This window comes from Eulemur rufifrons, chromosome 8, assembly GCF_041146395.1.
Source record: "Eulemur rufifrons isolate Redbay chromosome 8, OSU_ERuf_1, whole genome shotgun sequence".
Classification (NCBI taxonomy): domain Eukaryota; kingdom Metazoa; phylum Chordata; class Mammalia; order Primates; family Lemuridae; genus Eulemur; species Eulemur rufifrons.
This window is the reverse complement of record NC_090990.1, coordinates 86,282,011-86,307,452: the sequence shown is the minus strand read 5'-3', so window position 1 is coordinate 86,307,452 and position 25,442 is coordinate 86,282,011. Positions and strand designations below refer to the sequence as shown.

The window sequence follows — 25,442 nt, the reverse complement described above, 5'->3', positions numbered from 1 at the left end:
TTCCCATGTTACATTCTGTTCTGCTATTTTTATAAATCAATCAGGAATTTCCCACAGCCAATCCAATTACTGCCTTTCAGCCATTAGATGCTGCTGTGCAGATAATAAGTTTTCTTCATTGCAGCTCATCAGATGGTATCATTTTATTCATGGCTGCTCAAGTGTGTTTGGTTTCCCAGGCCCCTGAGCAAATGTGTAAATGAATCTAGCTTGAGCACTATGAGATCAGGCTTTCCCTTTGCCATAGTGAGCTGCAGATACATGGCAGGTTTCGGCTGCATGCTGGTTTGGGGCAGTGAGGGCCTTTATCAGTTCAGACACAGGGAGAGACCCGGTAGGGGGAGATGGAAGGATCAGACTGCAAGCCTCAAACACAGCTCATCATATAATTGGATCAGTCTGATTCGATCAAAGAAGATGTCATGTGGTTTAAGTTGACCGTGACCCAGGAGAATAAAACCTCTACACAGAAGAGGGATGATTAAAACATTGCCCAAATTTCCCTCTTTCAGGCTTTAGTCTTTCAAAGCACAGTCCCAAAGCCTTGTTTCCGTGCTTTGGAGCCAGGGTACAGAACCTGGACAACAGACTCTAATTCAGAGGACTGAACCCCCAAAGAGGTTGTACATCTCCATCTTGGGTGACCTGAGATGACCCACTGGCAAGGCCAATGGGTTAGGAGGCTGGGGTCCTGAAATCTGGTCCCAGCTTTGTCACTAACTTACGTGACTTAGCCAAGGCACTTCTGTCTATGGGCCTCACTTTTCCTAGCTGTAAAACAGGAAAAATAATCCCCTGTCATCCTAAAGCTATTGTGTGAGCATAATATTATGAGAGTGCTTTGAAGAGGATTAAATATAGGTATTAATAATACATATAGATAGGGCATTATTAGATGATGAGAAACCCACAAGCCTTCAGAGTCATCAGCCTTAGTTTAACCAAGCCTCTGTGAACTAAAAATAAAATCCTAACACCTCCCCGCCCCCCCACCAGCCCACTGAACTGAACAGATCCTTCTTGGGCAAGAAGATCCCAGAGAAACCTTAAAAACTGAGTTCCTGGCCATGACGGAATGGAAGGTTGGACACACCTCATTATACCCCCTCTGGAGTTTAGACACAACAACTGACCAGCATTACTGTTAAAATAGAGATCAAAAGACTGAGAGAACAGACTCTTTGTGGCAGTACGATACCAAATTATAATACGACCTAAGGCCATGCCAGGCAAGTGTTAAGTGACCCTACAAGTCCCTCTGACCCAGTACATAAGGGCTTGCTCTTGCAACCTGACTCTGGCATAACATCACACAATGATTAACAAACTTCCTTATCTTAATTTAGATGTTCCTATCTGCTAATTCCAAGTTTTTAGACAAAGCTTTGTTACTTTAACCAATTGCAAATTTAAAAATCTCTCAGTACACCTATGACTTGCAAGGCCCTGCTGTAAGATATCTTGCCTTTTCTGGCCAAACCAATATATACCTTCCATGTAATGATTTATGTCTTTACCGGTAACTCCTGCATCCCTGAAATGTATAAAGGCAAACTGTAATCCCATCACCTTGGGATCACTTACTCAAGCCTTCTTGGTTTGTTTTCCCTGGGCCATAGTCACTCACACTGACTCAGAATAAACCTCTTTAAATTATTTTGTAGAGTTTGGTTTTTCCACTAACACCTATTCTAAGGACAGGTGTTAAGCACTAGGCCCTCTCCTTACAGTGGGCTGGGATCCCTCTAAACACCGCTGCAAGCCACCAAAGCTCCTCTCTTCCATGCATGAAGGAACAGAGCCCCCAAACACTCCATGAAGCAGCTGTGACCAGCTCCCCAGGGCCCTGCATGACTCACAATCCAGCCGCCTCCATCTGTGTCCATGTCACAGTACACCTGCAGGGGCCGGCTGGTGTCACCGTGCAGGTAGATGGTGTACAGACCACTGGCAGCGTTGCTGTTCTGCTGAACCTGACTGCAGTCCGAAGGGTGTGGAAATCGGGCACCAGCTGGGAGCCAAGCAGAGAGACAGCATCATGAGGAGAAGGGCAAGGAAGAAGGAAGGTGGGCTTTTCCTCTTTTTGAAATAATTTAGCTTGTTTGGAAAATATTTTATAATTTCCTACTGTTTTGCTTCTTCCAATGCTTCACTCACATCTTGTTTTTCTCACTCATTCTGTTCTCATCAGACTCTCCAAATGTACCAGAAATAAGGTCAAGTTCACATCCCTTCCTCCCCCAACCCAACTCCCCCACAAAATAACACCCTATTTCACTCTCCTCTCTAGTTTCTCCACTCTGGGATGGATTTCTTTTGAACCCATAGTCCCATTTCCATTTTCCCAGGCCAAGAGAAATCCCTAACTCTGTATGCACTTGCTCTTCCCCTGGACACTTTTTGTGGCCTCTCAACGCTTGTCCTCTATTGCTGCAGTCCCCAATCCCCGGCCTGTTAGGAACTGAGCCACATCACCACCTGAGCTCCACATGCCTGCCCACCATCCGTGGAAAAATCATCTTCCATGAAACTTAGGAACTGGGCCACACGGCAGGAGGTGAGCGGTGGGTGAGCTGTGGGCCAGTGAGCGAAGCTTCATCTGTATTTACCGCTGCTCCCCATCACTCACATCACCGCCTGAGCACAGCCTTCCCTCCCCCTTCCATGGAAAAATTATCTTCCATGAAACTCTGGTGCCAAAAGACTGGGGACCACTGCTCTATTGCAGGATTCCATGTTACCTGTGGCGAGGGCAGTGGATACGCTCCTGCTCCGGTGATCACCCTTAAAGGCAACCAAGGACACAGGGTAGGTGACGCCCTGCTCAAGGCCTTGCAACTCAAACCTCTGGTGGTCTCGTCCCAGCTGCATCTCCTACCAAACAAAGGAGACAGTAGTAAACAGCCAGTTATTCAGTCGATCATCCCCTAGCACCCTCGGCATCAATATCGTTCCCTGGTGCTAGTGACAGACACTCTCTGAGGGCACCGTGCGCTGCCTCTCTGAAGGCAGAGTGGCAGTGCAGAATCCCAGTGGGGCCCAGCCACTTCTCGGCCCTGCTGGAGCACTCCTGCTTCCAGAACCCCAGCCGTGTTTCCTGGGGACTTCTACCTTCAGGTTCACGCTGGGGCTCTGACTACAGCCACCACGGGCAGTAAAAGACTGGCAATGCCAGGTAAAGAGACATTAATAGAAGAGGTGAAACTGGCCATTGACATCTGTGAGACACGGAGATAGCTGGTGTTTCAATAAACTTCCTTCTGAAGCTGTCTTACTTCCTCTATAAGCAGAGGGCTAACTTTCCTAGTAGGTATTGTAAGCATTAATTAAGATAATGAATAAACCAAAATGCCCTTTTTTCCTTCCTCCCTTCTTTCTTCCTTGCCAAGGAGAGAGAATAATAATTTTTCGTTGGGACAAGTTTTGAAAATTTGCTGGCTTTCAGATTCTGAGGAGGAAATATAAGCCTTGAAATAAGGGCTAATCGATTCATCAATAAATATTTATTGAGCACCTCCCATGTGCTAAGCACTTTCAATACAACGAAAAGTGAAGTAGACAAACATTTCCTGCCCCGTGGAGCTTACGTTTACTTGGGAAGACCAAGAGTAAGCAAAATAACCTGGGCAGACGTGTGGCCAGCAACGTGATCGATACAGATTGGCCAGCCGTCGAGCTGCCTGGCCCAAGTCGGATGCTTCACACAGAGGCTGCGAAGACAAGGCACCAGGAGCAAAGACAAGGAGTGTGCGCACCTTAACCGTGCCATCTGGGAACTGGTAGGTCAGAACGTAGCCATCGATCTCAGCAGAGGGGGCTGTCCAGGTCAATCCCCCAGTGGACTGTGTCACAGCAGACGGACGAAGGTTTTTGGGAGGGTCAATTTCTGCATGCAGAAAGTCAAGTAATTACCATTATTATTATAAGATGCAACTGAGACAAGATGATTTTTGAGAAATCAATTTGTATTTTCTCCTTATACATCCTCCCACTTCTCTTCCTCCCTTCAAGCAGGTGGCAGGCTCTGTTCTTCCTTGCCACACGGCCTTTCTGACCTTTGTTTCTAAAAGTACAGCTCCATCGAGGAAGGAGGACAAGAGGAACAGGGCACAGGGCGGGTCCCAGGGGCGGAATCTGGGCTCCCACTTCCCCGGCAGGTTCCCAGAGAGTGGTGGATGTGAGCGGACTAGACCAGCAGGTGGACTCTCGGCCGGCAGGGCCCCCAGAGTGATGTGGAAAGATGACAGAGTGGCAGACCTGAAAGGGCCCCGCACACGAGCCCAGGGTGACCCAGCAAACCCCTGCGTGGAAAGTCAAGGGAAACGCCCATCACTGGGAACCCACCCAAGACTTACATTCAGCCCTGGAGAAGGAGCAGACCCTTCATTTACTAAGATTTCTGACCAACAAGCAGAGTGGGGGCTTATGATGGAAATTAAGTTGGTATAGGAATATTAATATAAAGTTATAGTTCTTACATATCTAAGTGTGTGGCCTTAGGTAGTATGCATTTCTCCACCCAAACACCAGGGGGAATGTGTGGGTACGAGAGTTCACACTGCAGAGCAGGAAAACTAAAGCTCTGAAAAAATATGAGTCAATACGATAGATAACTGGTCAGACGGCTCATTCTTTATAACCAAATAAGATATGAATGGAAATTTACATTTTGAAAAAACATTATCATAGAAGGTTATTTTAATTTAGAAGTTCCCAAGAAGATGTCTCCAGGCTATTTCCTACCCAGTAGCGTTTCAGCTGAGAACTGAATTGCAGTATTTTAATAGAAGTCAGACAGCTGTTGTTTTGAATTAGGATGTTTTGACAAATTTTGAGTTTCTGTAGTATCAGCTTGGTTTGATTTTCTAAAGCATGGCATCTGGCATAGATTTATTCTCTCTATCACATGGAAAAACTGAATTTCCTGCTTTCATAATCAAAACAAAACTATAACTATTTACATATCTTTAGCTTCTGCCACCTCTTTGACTGCCCACCCCTCCCCTGGTTGAGGACATGAGACGTCTGTCTCAGTTACTTTCACATTTCTATGAAGTAAGTAGAAAGATGATAAACTCATCTTAGTTGTCTTAAAAAATGGGAAAAGCAAAACCAAGAGAAGATTAAGAAGGAAGAGGGGAAGAAAGGAACAAGGAAGAGAGGAAGAGAGGAGGGAGGGGCAGGAGGGAGGCAGACACTGGTTACCAGGGCCTCTGGGGAGCCTCACTGGGTGCTAGGGATGAGGAGAAACATGTGTGTGTGTGTGTGTGTGTGTGTGTGTGTTTTACAAACCTTTGTTTAATTTCAAAATTTTTACTATAAACATATATTACTTTTTGGATTAAAAATGCTGGCTAGGCTGGGTGCGGTGGCTCACGCCTGTAATCCTAGCACTCTGGGAGGCCGAGGTGGGTGGATGGCTCAAGGTCAGGAGTTAGAGACCAGCCTGAGCAAGAGCGAGACCCCGTCTCTACTAAAAATAGAAAGAAATTATATGGCCAACTAAAATATATACAGGAAAAAATTAGCCGGGCATGGTGGCACATGCCTGTAGTCCCAGCTACTCGGGAGGCTGAGGCAGGAGGATCGCTTAAGCCCAGGAGTTTGAGGTTGCTGTGAGATAGGCTGATGCCACGGCACTCACTCTAGCCCGGGCAACAGAGCGAGACTCTGTCTCAAAAAAAAAAAAAAATGCTGGCTAATTTTAACTAATAAAAAGCATAAAGAAATTCAAGGCACCTCTAACACTTGTGGCCACACTGGGTGCACTGGGCCACGGACAGGACAGACGGACCTTGCCCACACAGCCTGAAGTGGCCCACAGACCTCAGGGTGGGCACAGTGCCCTTTCCAGGTCCCTCTGAGGGCTGATCTCCAGGATGCTCCATGATGGAACCAGAGGCCCCATCACACACAAAACACCTGTAGTCCCAGCACCTTAATCCTCAACTGGAGACAGAACGGAGGAAGATGCTCCACCATCACCCCCATCCTGGAGGACGGAAATGGAAGAGGCGCCTGCCTCTCTCTTCCGCAGCTGGAGCTGAGGCCCACCCGTTTCCCAACAGCAAGGGCGGGAGCCTGAGAGCGGGGCTGGTGGAGGGGGCCACCTTCTGCACCACCATCACACCACTTTCTCCCCATTTTGTCATCTTATCCAAACTGTCATGCCAACGTATTACCTCAGAAAGGTAAAAAGGCAACCACTTTGAAGAATGTCTCAGGTGAAGAACCTGCCCTCTCTGCTCCCTGCCCCTCCCCACTCATGGAGGAAGACTCTCCCCTGGCGAGTGTGAAAGGTTCCCCTGTCCAGGTCCCTTTCAGTACCTGTCCAGGCCGTGGTGTCGGCCTTCTTGCTCTCCTGGGACCCCTTCTCGGCCCACACGGACACCGTGTACTCCACGCCCGGCCTCAGGCCCGTCAGGACAGCACTGCTCTGCTCCTTCCCCACCGGAACCTCCTTGGTCTCTCCATCGGCAGAGGTGTAGCGCACCACGTACCTGTCAATGGAGGCCTGCACCGGGTCCCAGGAGACAGTGGCCGTACTCTCTGTCACCCGGTCAGTCACCAGGTTTTGGGGGCTGTCAATGTCTGAAAGGGAAATGTGTGGAAAAGCCTCAGCTCTGAAGCCATACAAGACATATCCACCCCCCCAACATCATGACTTTCATCTTCCAGAGTGCTTTTAGTCAAAGGCAATGGTTTTCCCACCCTGAGTCTCTGGTGGGGGTTGAGGGAGAAAGCAACCCCTGGTTCTCAATTTCAAAGGAGAAATCATTATAAACTTTGCATTCTTTCTTGGCCTTCAGCTCTGTGAAATATGAGAGGAGTGATGTCTTCCTAGCAGCATGTGGCACATCAAGACCACCAACTAAACAGCTGCCATGATGTTCAGGGTACCTAAATAATCATTTTGTCAAGGGCTACTTCCTTGGTGGGCACTCTGAAAGTATCATCACAAGCATTGCCATCACCAGATCTTATACACATCTTCACTGAGTCTGCCAAAAACATTGCTACTCTACAACTTGGCTTCTCCCTTCTAGGGGGCCAAGTGGTTTCACAAACAGCTCCTCATGGTCAGGAAAGAGCAGCCCACTGAGATCAACGTGAGAGCTTAGTCTTCTTTGATCTCCAAGACTTCTAATTGCAAAGTCTCTCAGCCAGGGCCACATCCTTTTGTACCATGCACACTGAAATCCACAAGCTCAAAACTCAATTTCTATTGACCATCTTTCTTTTGTTACCTGTTGGGGCCATGGTGTCAGCCTTCTTGCTCTCCCGGGCCCCCTTCTGGGCCCACACGTACACCGTGTACTCCACGCCCGGCCTCAGGCCCGTCAGGACGGTGCTGCTCTGCTCCTTCTCCACCGGAACCTCCTTGGTCTCTCCATCGGCAGAGGTGTAGCGCACCACGTACCTGTCAATGGCGGCCTGCACTGGATCCCAGGAGATGGTAGCCGTATTCTCTGTCACCCGGTTGGTCACCAAGTTTTGGGGGCTGTCAATGTCTTTTTTAAAAGATTAAGAAAAGGCTAGATTTTAGAACCCAGGAAGGGCATCCTACCCCCCATGTCCAGGAGCTCTCCACTCAGGTTATCATTAATGATGGTAGAAATCCATTTAAAACAGGAGGCTAAGGCCCCCAGGCTCCATTTTCTGGGGAAGCAATGCACTGGATATTAAAACTGGGAGGAATCAGATTTTCTCCAAGTTTACCCACATGGAAATTTCCTCCCCTTGCAGTTCTCACTAAAATAACAATACAAGTCTCCTGAGCCACAAGATAAGCCACCAAAACAACCTCTGTTAAGATCTCCATGGTATCTGGTTATTTTGTTTCACAGAATTCAAGAGCTGGGAAGTCCTATCTTCCAACCTTCTTGACTCATAAAAGGGGAGGAGAGCGGAGGCCCAGAGAAATGAAGAGTCCTGCATGTGTTCCTGCTGAGTTCTTGTGTTAAAACTAAGACTAGACCCTTTTTGCTCTGAATTTCAAATCCTTTCACCTTCTCAAGAACTTTGGCCCTTTCATCCGCCCTCTCCCTCCTGCATCATCAGTCTCCTCTCTACCCCCAGTCCCAGACAAGCAGGCTCTAGGCTCTCCTGTCCCTCCCCACATCATTCCGTTTCTCTGCATCCCTACACTAACAGACTGTCTGAAGAGAAATGTCTGCATACCTTAACTTCACTACTCAAATCGATCACATCTGGCACCTTTCTATGCCACACCACTAGATCTGCTAGTATAGGTCACTAACAACTTCCACGTTACCATGACGCATGGACGCTTACCATCCTCAACTGTACATGACTTCTGAGTAGCATTTGGCAGAGCTGATCCACTCACCCCTTCTTGAAGCACTCTCGGCTCTTGGCTTCTATGACTTCACATTTCCCCAATTTTCCTCCTAACCTGACCTCCACCTCCTCAGTCCTTTGTAAGCATCCTTCAAATGCTGGAGCATCCAAATCTCCCTCTTTTCTTCTCTCTACATTTCTCTCTAGGTGATCTCACTCAGATCCATGGTTTTAAACACCAACTGGATGCTCATTGCTCCACAACGTGTATCAATTCTGAGTCCCTGACCTGTTTCTACCATACCTGGCCTGTTTCTGCATATCCACCGCAGTGCCTGGCCTGTATTAGATGCTCACTAAATATTTGTGGAATCAATAAGTAAACCACTCAATTACCAAGGAATCTCACAAGTCTCTCAACTTAAATATTTAAAAGTCTTAACGTTCCTCCCCAAACTTATTATCTGTCATCCTTTTCCAAAAATGGTACCCCGATCTTGCATGCTGCTCAAATCAGAAACACAGGTCATACTTGATTCCTCATTTTCTTCTTATCCTACATCTCACTATCAACAGATCCTGTCGTTTGTACTTCAAAAGAGACTCCCAGACATTCCCCTTCTCTAACCCCTCTTCCATCACACTTGTCCAGACCATCACCATCTCACCCGCAGACTTTTCTAGTAGCTTCTTTACTAATCTTCCTATTTCTACCCTTGTCATAGCCTCCATTTATTCTCCTCACTGTAGCCTGGAAAGTGTTTTTTTAAATTAACAGTGCATCACATCACTCTTCTGCTAATAAATATAACACACTTTGTCTATCAGGCACCATGTGGTTCTGCGTGATCTGCCTGCTCCCCCTGCCTCATCTCAGGCCACTTGCTCTCTCACCCTCTATGCCCCAACAACACCAGCCTCTTTTCATTCTTCAACCATCCCAGGTGCTGTTCCAGCTGAAATCCATCACACACACTCTTCCTTTTGCCAGAAATGGCCACTTTTCCCCAATATCGATTCTCTTCTTCTACAAGCACGCTGTCCAATAGATCTCTCTGCAATGATGGAAATATCCTATAATCTGCACTGTCCAATACTGTAGCCATTAGTCACATGTGGCTATTGACCATTTGAAAGGTGGCTAATCCAAATGAGAGAATAATTTTTTATTTTTATTTTAATTAATTAAAATTTAAATAGCCGCATGTAGCTAACGGCTACTGCATTGGCCAGGACAGTGTAACAGAAGTTAAAGCTGGGCAGAAGGCCATTCATTAAAGACCTCATTTCCCAGCCTCCCTTGTAGCGAGACATGGCAATGGAATGTGAGAAGAATGGATGTGTGCAATGTTCTAATGGTGCCCTGCCTTTCACCATGGCCTCCCCACCAGCTGGAGTGTGGGCAGGATGGTGACCACATAAAGGAGGGCAACTTCCTGGGGATGACTGAGCAACAATACAGAAGGAGCCGGTGTCTCCCGGCCTGGGAAGCTGCCACAGCAGCCCTGGACGTGTGCTCAGCCATTCCACAGAGATGAATACACTCCTTTGGTGTTTAAGCAACTACTATTGTGTGTTTCTGTCCATATGTATCCCAGTACTCCTCACTCATCCCATCTACGAAATATTCCTACCCCATTATTCTCTCTACCTACACCATGTTCATCTCCTTCATATAACTTATCGAAATTTACTGTTAGAAATTTGCCTTCTTGTTTACTGTCTGTCTTTCCACTAGACGTCAAGGCAGTAGAGGTCACATTTGTTTTGTTCACCACCGTATCCCTCGGCCTGGCACTGAGGTGATGCTCAATAAAAGTTAGCTGCCTGTTGAAATGAACACATAGCTCCAGCTGCCCAAGTCAATACTTGTTCCTTTATACTGCACAGCATCTATTAAGTCAAACCTACACACCTTGCCACAAAACAGTTTTTGAATCCAGTGGTTTTAGAAATTTTATATTGGTTTTACATTATTTCCTATAATTTTCTATAGCTTACAGGCACAATGGTTTAAAAAATTAGCTTTGGGAAGAGCTTTAAGATATTCATGGGACTACTCAGTACTAGATCCATTACTATGCTTTTTTCTTTCTTTAGATAAATGAGGTTTTCACAGCAAATTCTCCTAAAACAGTCCATACTCCCTAAGGTTACACACCCCAACAGCAGCTGCATCATCGTTCAGCAGCAACGGATCAACCTGCATTAATTACTCCATTTTGCCCTCCTGTTACCTGTTGGGGCTATGGTGTCAGCCTTCTTGCTCTCCTGGGTCCCCTTCTCGGCCCACACATACACCGTGTACTCCACGCCCGGCCTCAGGCCCATCAGGATGGCACTGCTCTGCTCCTTCCCCACAGGAACCTCCTTGGTCTCTCCATCAGCAGAGGTGTAGCGCACCATGTACCTGTCAATGGCGGCCTGCACCAGGTCCCAGGAAACAGTGGCCGTATTCTCTGTCACCCGATCAGTCACCAGGTTTTGGGGGCTGTCAATGTCTAAAAGGAAAAATGCTGATCAATAAACACTATTAACAGCGCTCAGAGTGCAGTAACTGGTGGCCATTTTGCTTGGGATGAAACCTTTTCATGTTTTGTGGGCTTTCTATTTCATATGCTCTTATTTTGGATTTAGCTGTTTCATGGACATACCTCTTCTCTCCCCAGATATACTTGGCCTCTCAAGTAGAAAGCACAGTATACCAGAATCTGAAAATCTGAGCTATTACCTCTACCAAGAGTTTAACAAATCTCTTTATTCACTTAATAAGGGTATATTGAGCCCTTGTTTCATGGAAGGCATGTTCTAGGCAGTGTGCAGGATTCAGAGTTGAAGAAGACACAGTCTCTGCTCACAAGGAACTAATAATTTTGTGCCTAGTATCATGTCAATGAAGACTTCCCATTTTATACTAGAAGATTCTAAAACCCAGAGCCAAATGTAAGGTACTGGAGGAAGAGGGCTGCATCCTATTCTCCTCTGTGTTCTCAGTGCCTAGTAGAGGACAGGGCACATGGAAAGTGCTCAGTGCATACATTACACAAATCAGCAAAAAGTAAAACCTCATTTTAATATTCTTTGGCATATCATATATTCACTTGTCATGCTGGTTTGCTGGTTAAATCACTGCATAAAATATGGTCATATATCTCCTTCCTAATAATAAGGTAAGAATATAACACAGGAGTTATTCTTATCCTCCAAAACTCTGTCCCACATACACTCGGCCATTCCACAGAAAGGAATACACTCATTTCTTGTTTGAGCTCCTGTTATTAATATTTGGCTGTTTCTATCAATGTATATCCTGTTACTACTCACTCATCCCATCTATGAAACATCCCTACCCTGTTATTCTCTCTGCCTACACCATGTTCATCTCCTTCACAGAATTTATCATAATTTATAGTCATAAATTTGTTTTATATTTATAATATGATTGAATTGTAGTAGAGCAAACCACAGACATTTCCTTGCTATGGCAGATGTGAATTCCACATTATTTTCTTTTTTTGAGACAGAGTCTCACTCTGTTGCCCGGGCTAGAGTGAGTACCGTGGCGTCAGCCTAGCTCACAGCAACCTCAAACTCCTGGGCTCAAGCAATCCTCCTGCCTCAGCCTCCCAAGTAGCTGGGACTACAGGCATGTGCCACCATGACCAGCTAATTTTTTCTATATATATATTTTAGTTGGCCAGATAATTTCTTTCTATTTTTAGTAGAGACGGGATCTCGTTCTTGCTCAGGCTGGTCTCTAACTCCTGACCTCGAGCGATCCACCCACCTTGGCCTCCCAGAGTGCTAGGATTACAGGCGTGAGCCACCGTGCCCGGCCAAATTCCACATACTTAAAGTCAAATTTTCAACATACTATTACTAATATTAACAATATTTGATTTTCATTTTCTGTTCCCACTCACAAACTCACCAAAGACCCTCAATACTGTCTACAGCAAAAGATCCACGCAATCAGAAGAGGAGCTGATGGGCGTGACCATGCAATCACAGCTTGGAGATGGCCATGTGGACCTGACTTGTAAGAAAACCAGTTAAAGGGAAGTGAGGGATGGTGTGTGCAGTCTGTTATGAAAGGATACCGTCCTGCTCTTCCATAAATCATCAGTTTCTGCCAATCTCAGAGAAGGAAAATAGAACTTGACCACCATAGGCCTAACATGACAGTCTTAGGTTCTGAAAGAACAATGCTACATTACCTGTTGGGGCCTTGGTGTCAGCCTTCTTGCTCTCCTGGGACCCCTTCTGGGCCCACACATACACCGTGTACTCCACGCCCGGCCTCAGGCCCGTCAGGACGGCACTGCTCTGCTCCTTCCCCACAGGAACCTCCTTGGTCTCTCCATCAGCAGAGGTGTAGCGCACCATGTACCTGTCAATGGCGGCCTGCACCGGGTCCCAGGAGACAGTGGCCGTATTCTCTGTCACCCGATCAGTCACCAGGTTTTGGGGGCTGTCAATGTCTGAAAGGAAAATGCTGGTCAATAAACACTATTAACAGGCACCAAAGAGTGAGATATTATGGCCATTTTGCTTGCAGTGAGGCAGTTTTCTGTTCTTATGGTTTTCCCATATAATACATTGGTTTTCAGTTGTTTCATGGATATAGAATTTGTCTTCATGGATGTATTATTGGATCTTTAAGGAGGCAGCACAGGAGAGTGGAATGAATACTACATCCAGAGTCAGAAGAGCTGGGTTCTAGTCCCAGCCCACAAAGGTAAAGCAGAGGGAAAGGACAGCAGACTTGATCAAGCAAAAGAAAAAAATCTCTGAATTTGAAGATAGGTCATCTGACATTACTCAGAGGGAAAAAATAGAATTAAAAAATGTGAAGAAGCCTACAAAACTTGTGGAATATCAATAAGCAAATAAATATTCATATTACAGGACTTCTAGGAAAAAAAGAGATGTATGGCATAGAAAACTTATTTAGTGAAATATTAATTGAAAACATCCAAAGACTGGGGAGAGATATGAACATCTAAACCAGGAAGCTCAAAAGTCCCCAAATAGATTCAACTCAAAAAAGTTCTTCCCAAGGCACATTACAGTCAAATTGTCAAAAGTCAAAGACAACGAGAGAATTATAAAAACAGCAAGAAAAAAGTGTCTAGTCACATATAAGGGAAACTTCGTTATACTAACAGCAGAAACCTTTCTCAGCAGAAACCTTACAGGCCAGGAGAAAAGGGCTGCTATATTCAAAGTACTGAAAGAAAAAAATTGTCAGACAAGAATACTAAACTGAGCAAAGCTATTCTTCAGAAATGAGGGAAAAAATAAAGTTTTTCCCAGACAACCAAAAACTGAGGGAACTCATCACCACTAGAATAGCCTTATAAGAAATGCTCAAAGTAATCCTGCATCTAAAAGCAAAACATAATAAATAATAATAACCATTATGAGAACATGTAAAAATATAAAACTCAGTGGTAGACCGGACACACAAAGGAAAAAGAGAAAATAATCAAAACCTATCACTACAGAAAACCACTAAAATTCAAGAATAAACAATAAGAGAAACAATTAACAAAATGACAGAAGTCAGTCCTCACCAACCATTCCAGCCTATCAATTGAATGTAAACAGATTAAATTCCCACTTAAAAGACTTTAGACTGACAGAATGAATTAAAAAAAAAAAATGACCCAACAATATGCTGTTCACAAGAAACTTCATCTTTAAAGACACATATTGACTGAAAGTAAAGGGGTGGAAAAAGATATTCTATGCAAACCAAAACCAAAATCAAGCTAAAGTAGCCATACTTATATCAGATAAAATAGACTTTAAGTCCAAAACTATAAAAAGAGACAAAGAAGGTTGTTATGTAATGACAAAGGGATCAATTCAGGAAAAGGATATAACAATTCTAAATATATATGCACCCAACACCAGAGCACCCAGATATATAAAACAAGTATTACTAGATCTAAAGGGAGAGATAGACTCCAATACAATAACAGTTGAGAACTTCAATACCACCTCAGCACTGGACAAATAATCTAGACAGAAAATCAACAGAGAAACATTGAATATAAACTCACAATAGACCAAATGGATCTAACAAACATTTACAGAATATTTCAACCAACAGCTGCAGAATACACATTCTTTTCATCAGCACATGGAACATTCTCCAGGATAGACCACATGTGAGGGCACAAAACAGGTCTCAACAAATTTAACAGAACTGCAATCATATTAAGTATCTTTTCTGACCACAATGAAATAAAACTAAAAATCAATGAAAAGAGGAACATCTAAAACTGTACAAATATATAGAAATTAAACAATATGCTCCTGTATAATCAATGGGTCAATAAAGAAATTAAGAAAATTAAACAATTTTGAAACAAATTAAAATAGAAACAAAACTTACCAAAACCCATGGGATACAGAAAAAGGACTGTTAAGTGGGAAGTTGTTGAGGGGCTTTGGGGTTTTTTTGTGTGTTTTTATTTTAAGAGACAAGGTCTCACTCTGTTGCCCAGGATGGAGGGCAATGGTGCAATCATAGCTCACTGCAGCCTTGAACTCCTAGGCTCAAGCTATCCTCCTGCCTCCATATCTAGTATCTAGTATCTAGGACTACAGGCATGTGCCACCACCATACCCAGCTATTTTTTTTTTTTTATTTTTTGTAGAGACAGAGTCTCCCTATGTTGTCCAGCCTGGTCTCAAACTCCTGATCTCAAATGATCCTTCTGCCTTCGCCTCCCAAAGTACTGGGCTTACCGGCATGAGCCACTGTGCTCAGTCAAGAAGGAAGTTTACAGCAATAAATCCCTACCTCAAAAAGTAGAAAGATTTCAAATAAACAATGTACCTCAAGAAACTAGAAAAGCAAAAAGAAAGCAAATCCAAAATTAGTAGAAAGAAAGAAACAATCGCAATCAGAACAGAAATAAACAAAGTTGGAACTTAAAAAAATACAAAGCAATGAAATAAAAAGTTGTTTTTTGAAAAGATAAACAAAATTGACAAACCATTAGACAAACCAAGAAAAAAAAGAGAAAAAAACCGAATAAATCAAATGCGAAATGAGAAAAATGACATTACAACTGAAATCACAGAAATGCAAAGGATTTATTAGAGACTAATACAAACAACTATATGCTAACAAATTTGAAAACCTAATGGAAATGGATGAATTACTAAACACATACAACCTACCAAGATTGAACCAAGAAGAAATAGAAAATTTGAATAGATCAATTACAAATAACAACATCAAATCATTAATTAAAGTCTCCCATCAAAGAAAAGCCCAGGACCTAGTGGTTTCACGGTGAATTCTACCAAACATTTAAAGAAAAACTAGTACCAATTCTTCTCAAACTCTTCTAGAATATTGAAGAGGAGGGAATTCTTACAAACTCATTTTATGAGGCCAGCATCACCCTGGTACCAAAACCAGAAAAAGGCACAATGAAAAAAGAAAACTATAGGCCAATATCTCTGATGAGCATAGATGCAAAAATCCTCAACAAAATACTAGCAAACCAAATCCAAAAGCACATTCAAGTGATCACTCACCATGATCAAGTGAAGTTTATCCCAGGGTATATGTTGTACTATACAAGGATATACCAACAAGTATATGTTGAACTATATAAGGATAGTTCAACATATACAAATCAATAAATATAATGTATCACACCAACAGAATGAAGGACAAAAACCATATGATCATCTCAATAGATACAGAAAAAGCATTTGATAAAATTCAACATCTTTTCATGATAAAAAACCCTCAAAAACTAGGTATAGGAGTGTACATCAACACAATAAAGGCCATATATGACAAACCCACAGCTAACATAATACTGAATGCGGAAAAGCTGAAAGCTTTTCCACTAGAAACTAGAACAATACAAGGATGCCTACTCTCACCACTTTTATTCAATATAGTACTGGAAGCCCTGGCCAGAACAATTAGGTAAGAGAAAGAGATAAAGGGCATCCAAATTGGAAAAGAGGAAGTCAGATTGTCCCTCTTTGCAGACAACATGATCTTATGTATAGAAAACCCTAAGAGCTCCATTAGAAAACTCTTAGAACTGATAAACAAATTCAGTAAAGTTGCAGGATACAAAATTAACATGTAAAAATCAGCAGCAGTGCTATACACCAGCAACGAACTAGAAGAAAAAGAAAGCAAGAAAGCAATCCGATTTATAATAGCTACACAAAAATATAAAATACCTATGAATAAATTTAACCAAGGAGGTGAAAAATCTCTACAAGGAAACTATAAAACACAGATCCAGTTGAATGGACCAAGGATGCATGCAAGCTCCCCATGGACCAAATATGAGCCAATCACAGGAGGGCCCACCTGGGGTTATATTAGGAGCTACCCAAGAGGACCACCTACAGAAGCAAGGTGACCCCACCAGAGAGGCATTGGAGTGAACCCCCTGATGTATGGACAGAGGAAAGAGGATAAGAGACCAATAGGCCCATAGGATACTATGGTGAGAGACACCCCTCTCCCCATGGAAGAGGACCACAAAAGTCCTTCATAACAGAGTCAGCTTTAACACCTGGCAGCCATGACTGGCCCAAACACCTGTGACTGCTACAGTCAAGCAAGACCTTCCATGACCCCTGGCCCCTCCTCCTCTAGGCCTCTCCCTGCAGCGCTGAACATAGATGGGTCAGACACTGCAGGTAGCAAGCTGGAATGACAGTGCTGGAAGTCCAAGGATGGAGAGAGAAGAGAAGCTGAGCTCGCACCCTGCCCCCAGCAGGCAGCCCACCAGTGAGCCAAGCTGAGAGACAGAAGAAGTTTAACTATAAATGTAATGTGCAGGATTATACGGAAATGGGCATTTCAGTTACTAAAATGATATATTACGGGGGGACTAAAAGTGACTAGAAACAAAAACAAGCACAGAAAGGGTTTAAACAGGTGAGAAGTTAAAAAAAGTGTTTATTGACCATGATCTATAAGTCTGGCTCCCTCAGCCTGACAGTTACTTGTGCTTTCTTCATATCTATTCCTTAGCAAGGTGAAGCATTTAATGTCCTAACAACAAAGCAGGTGCATAGACAGAGAAAGAACAAAGGACTATAGCAATAACCACCAATCTTTAAAGACCAAAGTTTGGAGACCAAAATCTGAGATACACAGTCTAAGAGAAGCCAGTAAAAGGCAGTGAAGTGTACACAACTTACTACGAGGAATGCCAGCCTGCTCTTCCATGAAGCCTCCCTTTATGCCAAGGTCAGAGAAGGAAAACCAACATACACGAACCGTGAGCACAGCAAGGGCACGGTGATAACGTAAGCTCCGTTACCTGTCGGGGCCGTGGTGGCCGCCTTCTTGCTCTCCCGGGCCCCCTTCTCGGCCCACACGGACACCGTGTACTCCACGCCCGGCCTCAGGCCCGTCAGGACGGCGCTGCTCTGCTCCTTCCCCACCGGAACCTCCTTGGTCTCTCCATCAGCAGAGGTGTAGTGCACCATGTACCTGTCAATGGCTGCCTGCACCGGGTCCCAGGAGACAGTGGCCGTACTCTCTGTCACCCGGTCAGTCACCAGGCTTGTTGGGCTGTCGATTTCTTTAAGAGAGAAATGAAAAAAGAATGTAGCCTTTACCACTCTCTAGCTCCTGAAAAACCAGCACATACACAGACAAAATGATGGTCTCAGTAAACTTCAGAGTCTGTTACACGCCAATGATTGAGAATAACTAAAAAGTTGAATTAAATAAGGGGTCTGAAATTCAAAGAATGAGCTTGTAACATTTAATGAGACGTAGAATTTTCAAACAAAGCCAACAGATAGATCAGCTCTATAAACTTTTCTCACAAGTTGCTTTGGGATAAAAAGACTTGGTCTTCACATTCAAATTTCTGCTTTATCCTGGATTTACATAATACGCTGTTCCAGTTCCTGACTCCTCGCACCTGAAAACAATTACACTTAATAAATCTCTGTATCTGCTCTTATATGTTCTTTGGGAAGAAAAATATCCTGGAAGTAGAAGCTGCCAGTTCTTTTCATATGAAACATTATGTGTGTGGCCAAGGAATCAGGAGATTTTTGGTATCTGAGGTCTGGGTTAATAAAAATAATCCTACTTGTAGACTCTGGGTTTCTATGTGATTAAACTGGGTTAGAACCTGGGCTCCACGGTTTTCTGGTTGCTAATTTTGGACAAGCAAGTAATTTAAGTCTTCATCTCCTCCTCTCTCCAAAGAAGGAAATATTAGTGCCTACCTCATAGGTTATGGTGAACAGTAAATGAGATATTTATTGCATAGTAAATGCTTAAATATGAATTGTTATTACTAATGGCATTTAATGTATGAAATATCACATTCTTTTCAAAATGTCAACCCTTAGAGTCAAAAATCCAGGCATTCTGAGATATGGTTGGCATGCCTTCATTATCCTGGTTCAAAAACCACCTCCTCACAAGGCTGCATTTCCCGTGATAGCACCTGCGTTTCAGACCTGCACACGACCACTTGTCAAGTCGGCAGGCAGCCAGGTGGAATGCACGGCCACATACGATGACTCGCCTTACGGAGCACAGAGTTCAGCATGCACCTCGGACATCTGACATGTGGGGACAAATGACTCAGCCAGCACCCAGGACTCTGAGCTGCACCCACTACTGCACCACTCTCACACTCCCCCCACCAAACCACTGGAGATCACCCAGCCCGCCATGTTTGCACACCTTAGGTCTCTGCATGTGCCACCTCCACTGCTAACTCCCACCTGTCCTGCCAGGCTCTGTCCAGGTGTCACCTCCTCCCACAGCCTGCATGGCCCCTCTCCCACCCCAGTCTGTGGTAGGTATCAGTTTATCAGGTCATGCAGCTCCAGGGACATCTGCTTGCTCTAGAACAGCGGTCCCCAACCTTTTGGGCACTAGGTACCATTTTCATGGAAGACAACTTTTCCACAGATCAGGGAGGAGGGGATGATTTCAGGATGATTCAAGCGCATTACATTTATGGTGCACTTTATTTCTATTATTATTACATTCTAATATACAATGCTCTAGAACATAACTCAACATACTTTATGGTTTTTGCTTGTCTTCTCTACCCGGAGCATTGTGAATGCCATTCAGGCATGACTCATGTCCTCCACTTTTGCGGCCCAGAGCCCAGCACTGTGCCTGTGCAGCACCGCACCCAGGGGCTCCCGGCATGCCGGGGCTCACTCACGCCTCCCCACCTGAGGGAAGGGAAGGTCCTTCTCTATTCCAACTTCCACTGACTCACACGTTCTTTCTTTTCACAACACTCAAAACCTTAGTGAACAGAGAGTCACGTATAATGTAAACCAGGAGGCAGCAAACTATAGCCCATGAGCCAAATCTGACCCACTGCCTGCGGACCTTTATCAAAAAAGGTTTTACTGGAACACAGCATTGCCAGTACGTGCACATGGTATCGTCGGTGGCTGCTCACACTCCTCAGTGGCAGAGTTGAGTAGTTGCAACAGAGACCATCTGGCCCCCAAAGCCAAAAATATTTACTACCTGGCCCTTTATAGAAAGTTCATTGTGCTGACTTTAAACAAATTTAGATCTCACTGTCCTTACTGTCAGCTTCTTCTCTCCTCCCGTGGAGGAGAGGTCAGCTCTCTGAGGCCCACCTGGCTCTAGAGGCTGTGCACCACAAAATGTTTCCAGGGCCAAATGCTAATTAACATTCTAAGAAATCACCATTGCTATCACTTATGTAGCATTCACTATGTGTCAGGCATTTTATATGAATTAACTCATGTAACCTTCCCAATAATCCTATGATGGAGACACTCGTATGCCTCATTTTACAGATAAGAAACTGAGAAGCCAGTTGCAGTGGCTCACACCTACAGTCCCAGCACTTTGGGAGGCCAAGGCAGGAGGCTCACAGGAGGCCAAGGCCAGGGGTTTGAGACCAGCTTAGGCAACATTGCAAGACCCTGTCCCTAAAGAAAATTAAAAAATTAGCCAGTGTGGTGGTATATGCCTGTAGTCCCAGCTACTCGGGAGGCTGAGGCAGGAGGATTGCTTGAACCCAGGAGTTCGAGGCTTCAGTGAGCTACAATTGCACCACTGCACTCCAGCCTGGGCAACAGAGCAAGATGAAGGAGAAGAAGAAGAAGAAGAAGAAGAAGAAGAAGAAGAAGAGGGAGGAGGAGGAGGAGGAGGAGGAGGAGGAGGAGGAGGAGGAGGAGGAGGAGGAGGAGGAGGAAGAGGAAGAAGAAAGGAAGGCATGAAAGAAAAGAAAAGCGAAATTGAGGAACAGAGATGAAGTAACTTGCCCAAAGCCACTCAGCTAATAAATAGCAGAGCTGGGATTAAAACCTGGACAGTCATGATTCTGAAACCACATTCCTAACTACTTAACTGCTTCTCTGAGAGTCTCTACACTCTGTAACTGTTCAGAGCAGAGCCCAAGTGGTAAGTGGATCCTTTCCCTCTAATTTCCTGCCAAGTGTTTTGGAACCTCAAGTGGGCTCCAGGATCAGAATGCTCTGAATTCAGGGATTCACCAGAGGATTTAAGCAGAAAAAATGGGCAGCCTACGTCCCAGTATAGTCCCAGGACCCCTGCAGGCATGAGCTGAGCAGAATGACTGGGTGAAGTATGGAGACCTTCATTGTTTCTAAAGAACATAAAGTCAGAATGGGCACATTTGGTGAATGTTGACTCAGGATGCAAACCATTTCCACAGTCTGAAAGAGAGCTCCGGATTATATGCAAAGTGCTTGTGCAGCCACTGAAAACTGTGATAAGCATTCAAATTCCCTGTCAGCCCAATGTTTTGAGTTTTCACATCTAAAAAATGAAAATTAGAAAGTGTTACTCTACTCCAAGGGAGTTTGCATATGGAATTCCAACCCAAATAAGTAGGACCGTCTGCATCAAATAAAAAGGCTGGTCTCTTTTGTTTGAAGTTAAAAAGGAAAGGATTCATAATTATGAAATTCAAAATTGCATTTGTAACCTTCCCCACCATCCCTGCAAACAAAAGAGCTGATGCCAGGTGGGCAATGACCTCCTGCTTCAAAATTCAACCTTCTCCCTGCCATGAGGAAACCTGGTTATGCTCCCATTACCTGTGAGGGCCTCGGTGTCAGCTTTCTTGCTCCCCTGGTTGCCCTTCTCGGCCCACACGTAGACTTTGTATGCCTCTCCCGGCTTCAGGCCCGTCAGGATGGTGCTGGTCTGGTCCTTTTGCACTGCCGTCTCCTTGCTCTCCCCATCAGCAGAGGTGTAGCGCACCATGTACTTGTCTATGGCAGCCTGCACCGGGTCCCAGGAGACAGTTGCCGTGTCTTCTGTCACTCGATCAGTGACCACATTGGTTGGACCATCAATTTCTTCATAAAAATACATGAGAAAGAAAAATCAGAGAAACCATTTGGCTGGTTGAGATCATAGATGCAACCTACTTCAATGGTCTATACAATGCAAGAGGGTCTCTCCATCATCTGTGACAGGTAGACAACTGGCCTCTGTGTGGACCCTAAACTGAGAAACATCTTCCTGATGAACAAAACAATCCATTCCACTTTCAGACCACTGAACCCATCAGAGAAAACTCCTTCAGGTGTAGCAACTTCAAATGTAACTCCTTCAACTGTGTCTACCCCAGGTGGACATATAGAATCCATCTAATTCCTCTTCCAGGAGACCACTCAGCAAGTATTCAGAAGAGCTTTCATTCTCTTTCCTAACTCTCTTCAAATCAAACACCACCACCTCTCCCACCCATTCCTTCCAAATTATAGTTTCTAGACCTGACACTTACATCTAGACATCATCCTTTCTTTCTCTTCTCAAATAAAAATCCCCAAAACACAGTTCATTCATTCACCAACAATTCATTGAATGTCCATTATGTGCCAGGGACCATGATGACACTCAGAAGTCATCAGTGAGCAAAATAGTCAGAAATCCCTGCCCACTGGAGTTTATATTCAAAAAGGACCAACCCAGAGCAACATGCCAGCCATGTCCTAGACACCGTGCTGAGCCCATGGCCTTAGAAAATCCCTAATTTTTTTCACATATGTCCCTGCTAACCCACAGGTTCTCAACCTTTGTCAACTTTGGGCACCTGCTAAATACCACCACCAGAGATTCTACTTCAGAAAGTCTCAGATAAGACCTGGCATCTCTGTTTAAAAAACAAATAAACAGGCCAGGCGCAGTGGCTCACGCCTGTAATCCTAGCACTCTGGGAGGCCAAGGCAGGAGGATTGCTTGAGCTGAGGAGTTCGAGACTAGCCTGAGCAAGAGTGAGAACCCATCTCTACTAAAAATAGAAAGAAACTAGCTGGACAACTAAAAATATGTAGAAAAAATTAGCCAGGCATGGTGGCGCATGCCTGTATTCCCAGCTACTTGGGAGGCTGAGGCAGAAGGATTGTTTGAGCCTAGGATTTTGAGGTTGCTGTGAGCTAGGCTGATGCCACGGCACTCACTCTAGCCCAGGCAACAGAGTGAGATTCTGTCTCAAAAAAATAAAAAAATAAAAAATAAAAAACAAATAAACAAAATTCCCCAGGTGATTCTGATGTACATTGAAGGTTGGGAATCTCCACATTAAGCCACATCATCCCCTTTTTTTGCATGTCTAATACATTTTCTGTACCCAACATTTATTCTTGTTATATTTTATCTTATCGATTCCATGTATAATTTAGTCTTTCATCCAACATGCCCTTTTCTTTCCAGCCTCTTATCATTTGGGAACTTAATAAGTGAGCTATCTGGACACATCCATCAAGGTCGCTGACAAAGAATGAAGCTGAGACACGCCACGAGAACCCTCCCTACGCGCAGATTGGTATCCTGCTGGGTAATGACACACAAAACAGCTTCTTACTCTCGGACACCCAAGCATTTCTCCTTCCTTTCCACGCTGCTCTTGTTCTCTTGGCTGAAGGCTCTCCAGAGAGAAGTTACAACTTCCCATAGTCTCGCTTTAAAAAAAATATTCTGTAGAGATGGGGTCTTGCTATGTTGCCAGGCTGGTCTCAAACTCCTGGCCTCAATCTATCCTCCTGCCTCAACCTCCTGAAGTGCTGGGATTACAGGAGTGAGCCACCGCATCCAGCCAACCTCATTTTTTAACATCAGCCACAAGGCACCTTTCTCAAGCACAACAGCAGCATTTCATTCGTGTGCAAGGAAATGAAATACATTCCATCACCAGAGGCAGTGCATGTTTCATTTAGTAAATCAACTGCCATTTATTGAGTATATGCTAAGTTCCACATACTTTTCACATATTACTTTACCAAATCTGATAGTAACAACACAAGGCATTTATCAGGTTTCCCATGTACTAGTTTGGGAAATGAATAATGGCATTTTTAGAGCACTAACTGCATGCCAGACTCAGAGAGGTGAGATAACTTGCCCAAAGTCAAGTTTATGGAATGGTCATCACTGACTCATTCTACAAACATTCACTGAGTGCCTTCGTGGAGCTGAGAATTCGACAGGGCTATGGGTAGAATAGTAGGGCCAACGTTTGAACCCATTCCTATCTAACAAAGACTACACATTTCCACGTTATATCCTAAGCAGCACTATCAGCCACCTCTTCTTTTGAAACAAATAATAATATTAAATTATAAATAAAATCAAGTGTGATCTGAAAGGTTGCTGTAATCTGAGTCCAGAAGCAGTAATAGACTAGAACTTCGAGAGACAACAAGAGAAAGAAAATGGTCTTGTTCTCTTGCCTCTGGGAGATGAGCACCTGGCGCACCTCACTGGCAGGGGGTCAAGAATGAGAGTGGGCAGCCAGGATGCAGACACCCACCTTCTGGCCCTGAGGACATGTCAAGGATCTCTGCAGGCTCAAGCAGGCTCTGAGAGAATGTTCAGGAGAAAGAGTGCCCAACAATAGAGAGGACTCTCTTCTTGGCCTGTTGCTTCTTTCAAAGCAAGGCATAATTCTGCACACTATAGGGAAGGGATAACAAGAGCACTCCAAAGGCTGGAGAAATTAGTGATGAACTAGGAATAGAAAAGACAGAATGGGGGAAGAAGAGAGCAAGGACGCCCTAAAATTTTTGCTCTTAAAGTCCCTGACCCTCACCATCTCCAAAGCAACACACATCTGTACAGCCCCGGATCCCAGCAGTGCCTTCCACGCCCTCCCCCTGTCCCGGGTCAGTGCTTTTTAATGTAGCTTCCGGAACCGCAGCACAGGCCCATGGCTGTGTAGGGTCGGTGCTGCCTGCGTGTGCTGAGAGATCTATCACACCCGCGTGGGCAGACAGAGGAAACAGCAACCAGCCCTGGAGCTCCCTTTTCTCGTAACAGCCCCAGAGCCCTCAAGGGATGGAGAAGAACCAGGAAAAGGCATTTGACTATGAACGGTGGGTAGGTAGAACATACCACGCCAGAGTTACAGGAGATCTGGATGTTTAAGCCCAGAGAGGAGACGTGACTTCTGCAAGCTCACAGGGCCAGTTAGAGGCTGGGCCAGCCTAGAACTCAGGGCTCTCTGCCCTCTGCCTCCCCTCTTCTCTCAACTCCCTAACAACAACTTAAACGAGAAGGGGGCTCTTCACAGAGCTACTCTTCTTGACAATTCTCAGGATGGGAATCAGATGCCGAGATACAGGAATGGGAGGAAGGCCTCAGAGATGGGACCGCCATAATAGGCCAGATAGCTGGGAGAGGCCAGCTCTGCAGGACTTAAACCTCCCTCTCTGCCAGTAAAATATACGGGGATCATTAGCAGTTTTTCCATGCAATGAAGCCTTGCAGTAGCTGCAGTAGCTGGCCAAGTCACAGATGAGTCACAGCTGTAGCCGCAACTGCAAGACAGGTTCTGCCTAGCCCAGCCCCAGCGTCCTTGTCAGGCTGCAACTCCCCACTTGCTAGACACTAGCAGCCCCGGTGTGACCTTTCCTGCAGCCATTCAAGGTCAGAGAGATTTAAGGCAAGACTTGTAAGGCTTGATAAGTGGGACTTTGAGTGCATGTGTTAGTTAGAATAAAGGTGAGCCCCACTTCAAAGACATCTAATTTGCAAAACCTGAACACAGTACATGGAAGAGGTTAGTTAGTAGGAGCTCTGTTTGCATCAGGAAAGTTTGCTCCACTTTATAACAAGATTCAGCACAGGGCTGGGT

At 44.6% G+C, this 25,442-nt stretch overlaps 1 protein-coding gene across 1 annotated transcript in view; it reads right to left on the bottom strand.

Annotated features, from left to right (window-relative positions):
• The window catches only part of TNN (tenascin N), a 60,432-nt gene that overhangs the window by 23,144 nt on the left and 11,846 nt on the right, over positions 1-25,442 (bottom strand). Inside the window, exons 6-14 of the mRNA XM_069478379.1 lie at positions 21,400-21,663; positions 17,628-17,891; positions 12,519-12,782; positions 10,539-10,802; positions 7,248-7,511; positions 6,328-6,591; positions 3,756-3,886; positions 2,742-2,874; positions 1,860-2,011 (exon numbers count right to left, since the gene is read on the bottom strand). Coding sequence (XP_069334480.1) covers positions 1,860-2,011; positions 2,742-2,874; positions 3,756-3,886; positions 6,328-6,591; positions 7,248-7,511; positions 10,539-10,802; positions 12,519-12,782; positions 17,628-17,891; positions 21,400-21,663 — 2,000 coding nt within the window. The remainder of the gene's footprint in view (positions 1-1,859; positions 2,012-2,741; positions 2,875-3,755; positions 3,887-6,327; positions 6,592-7,247; positions 7,512-10,538; positions 10,803-12,518; positions 12,783-17,627; positions 17,892-21,399; positions 21,664-25,442) is intronic.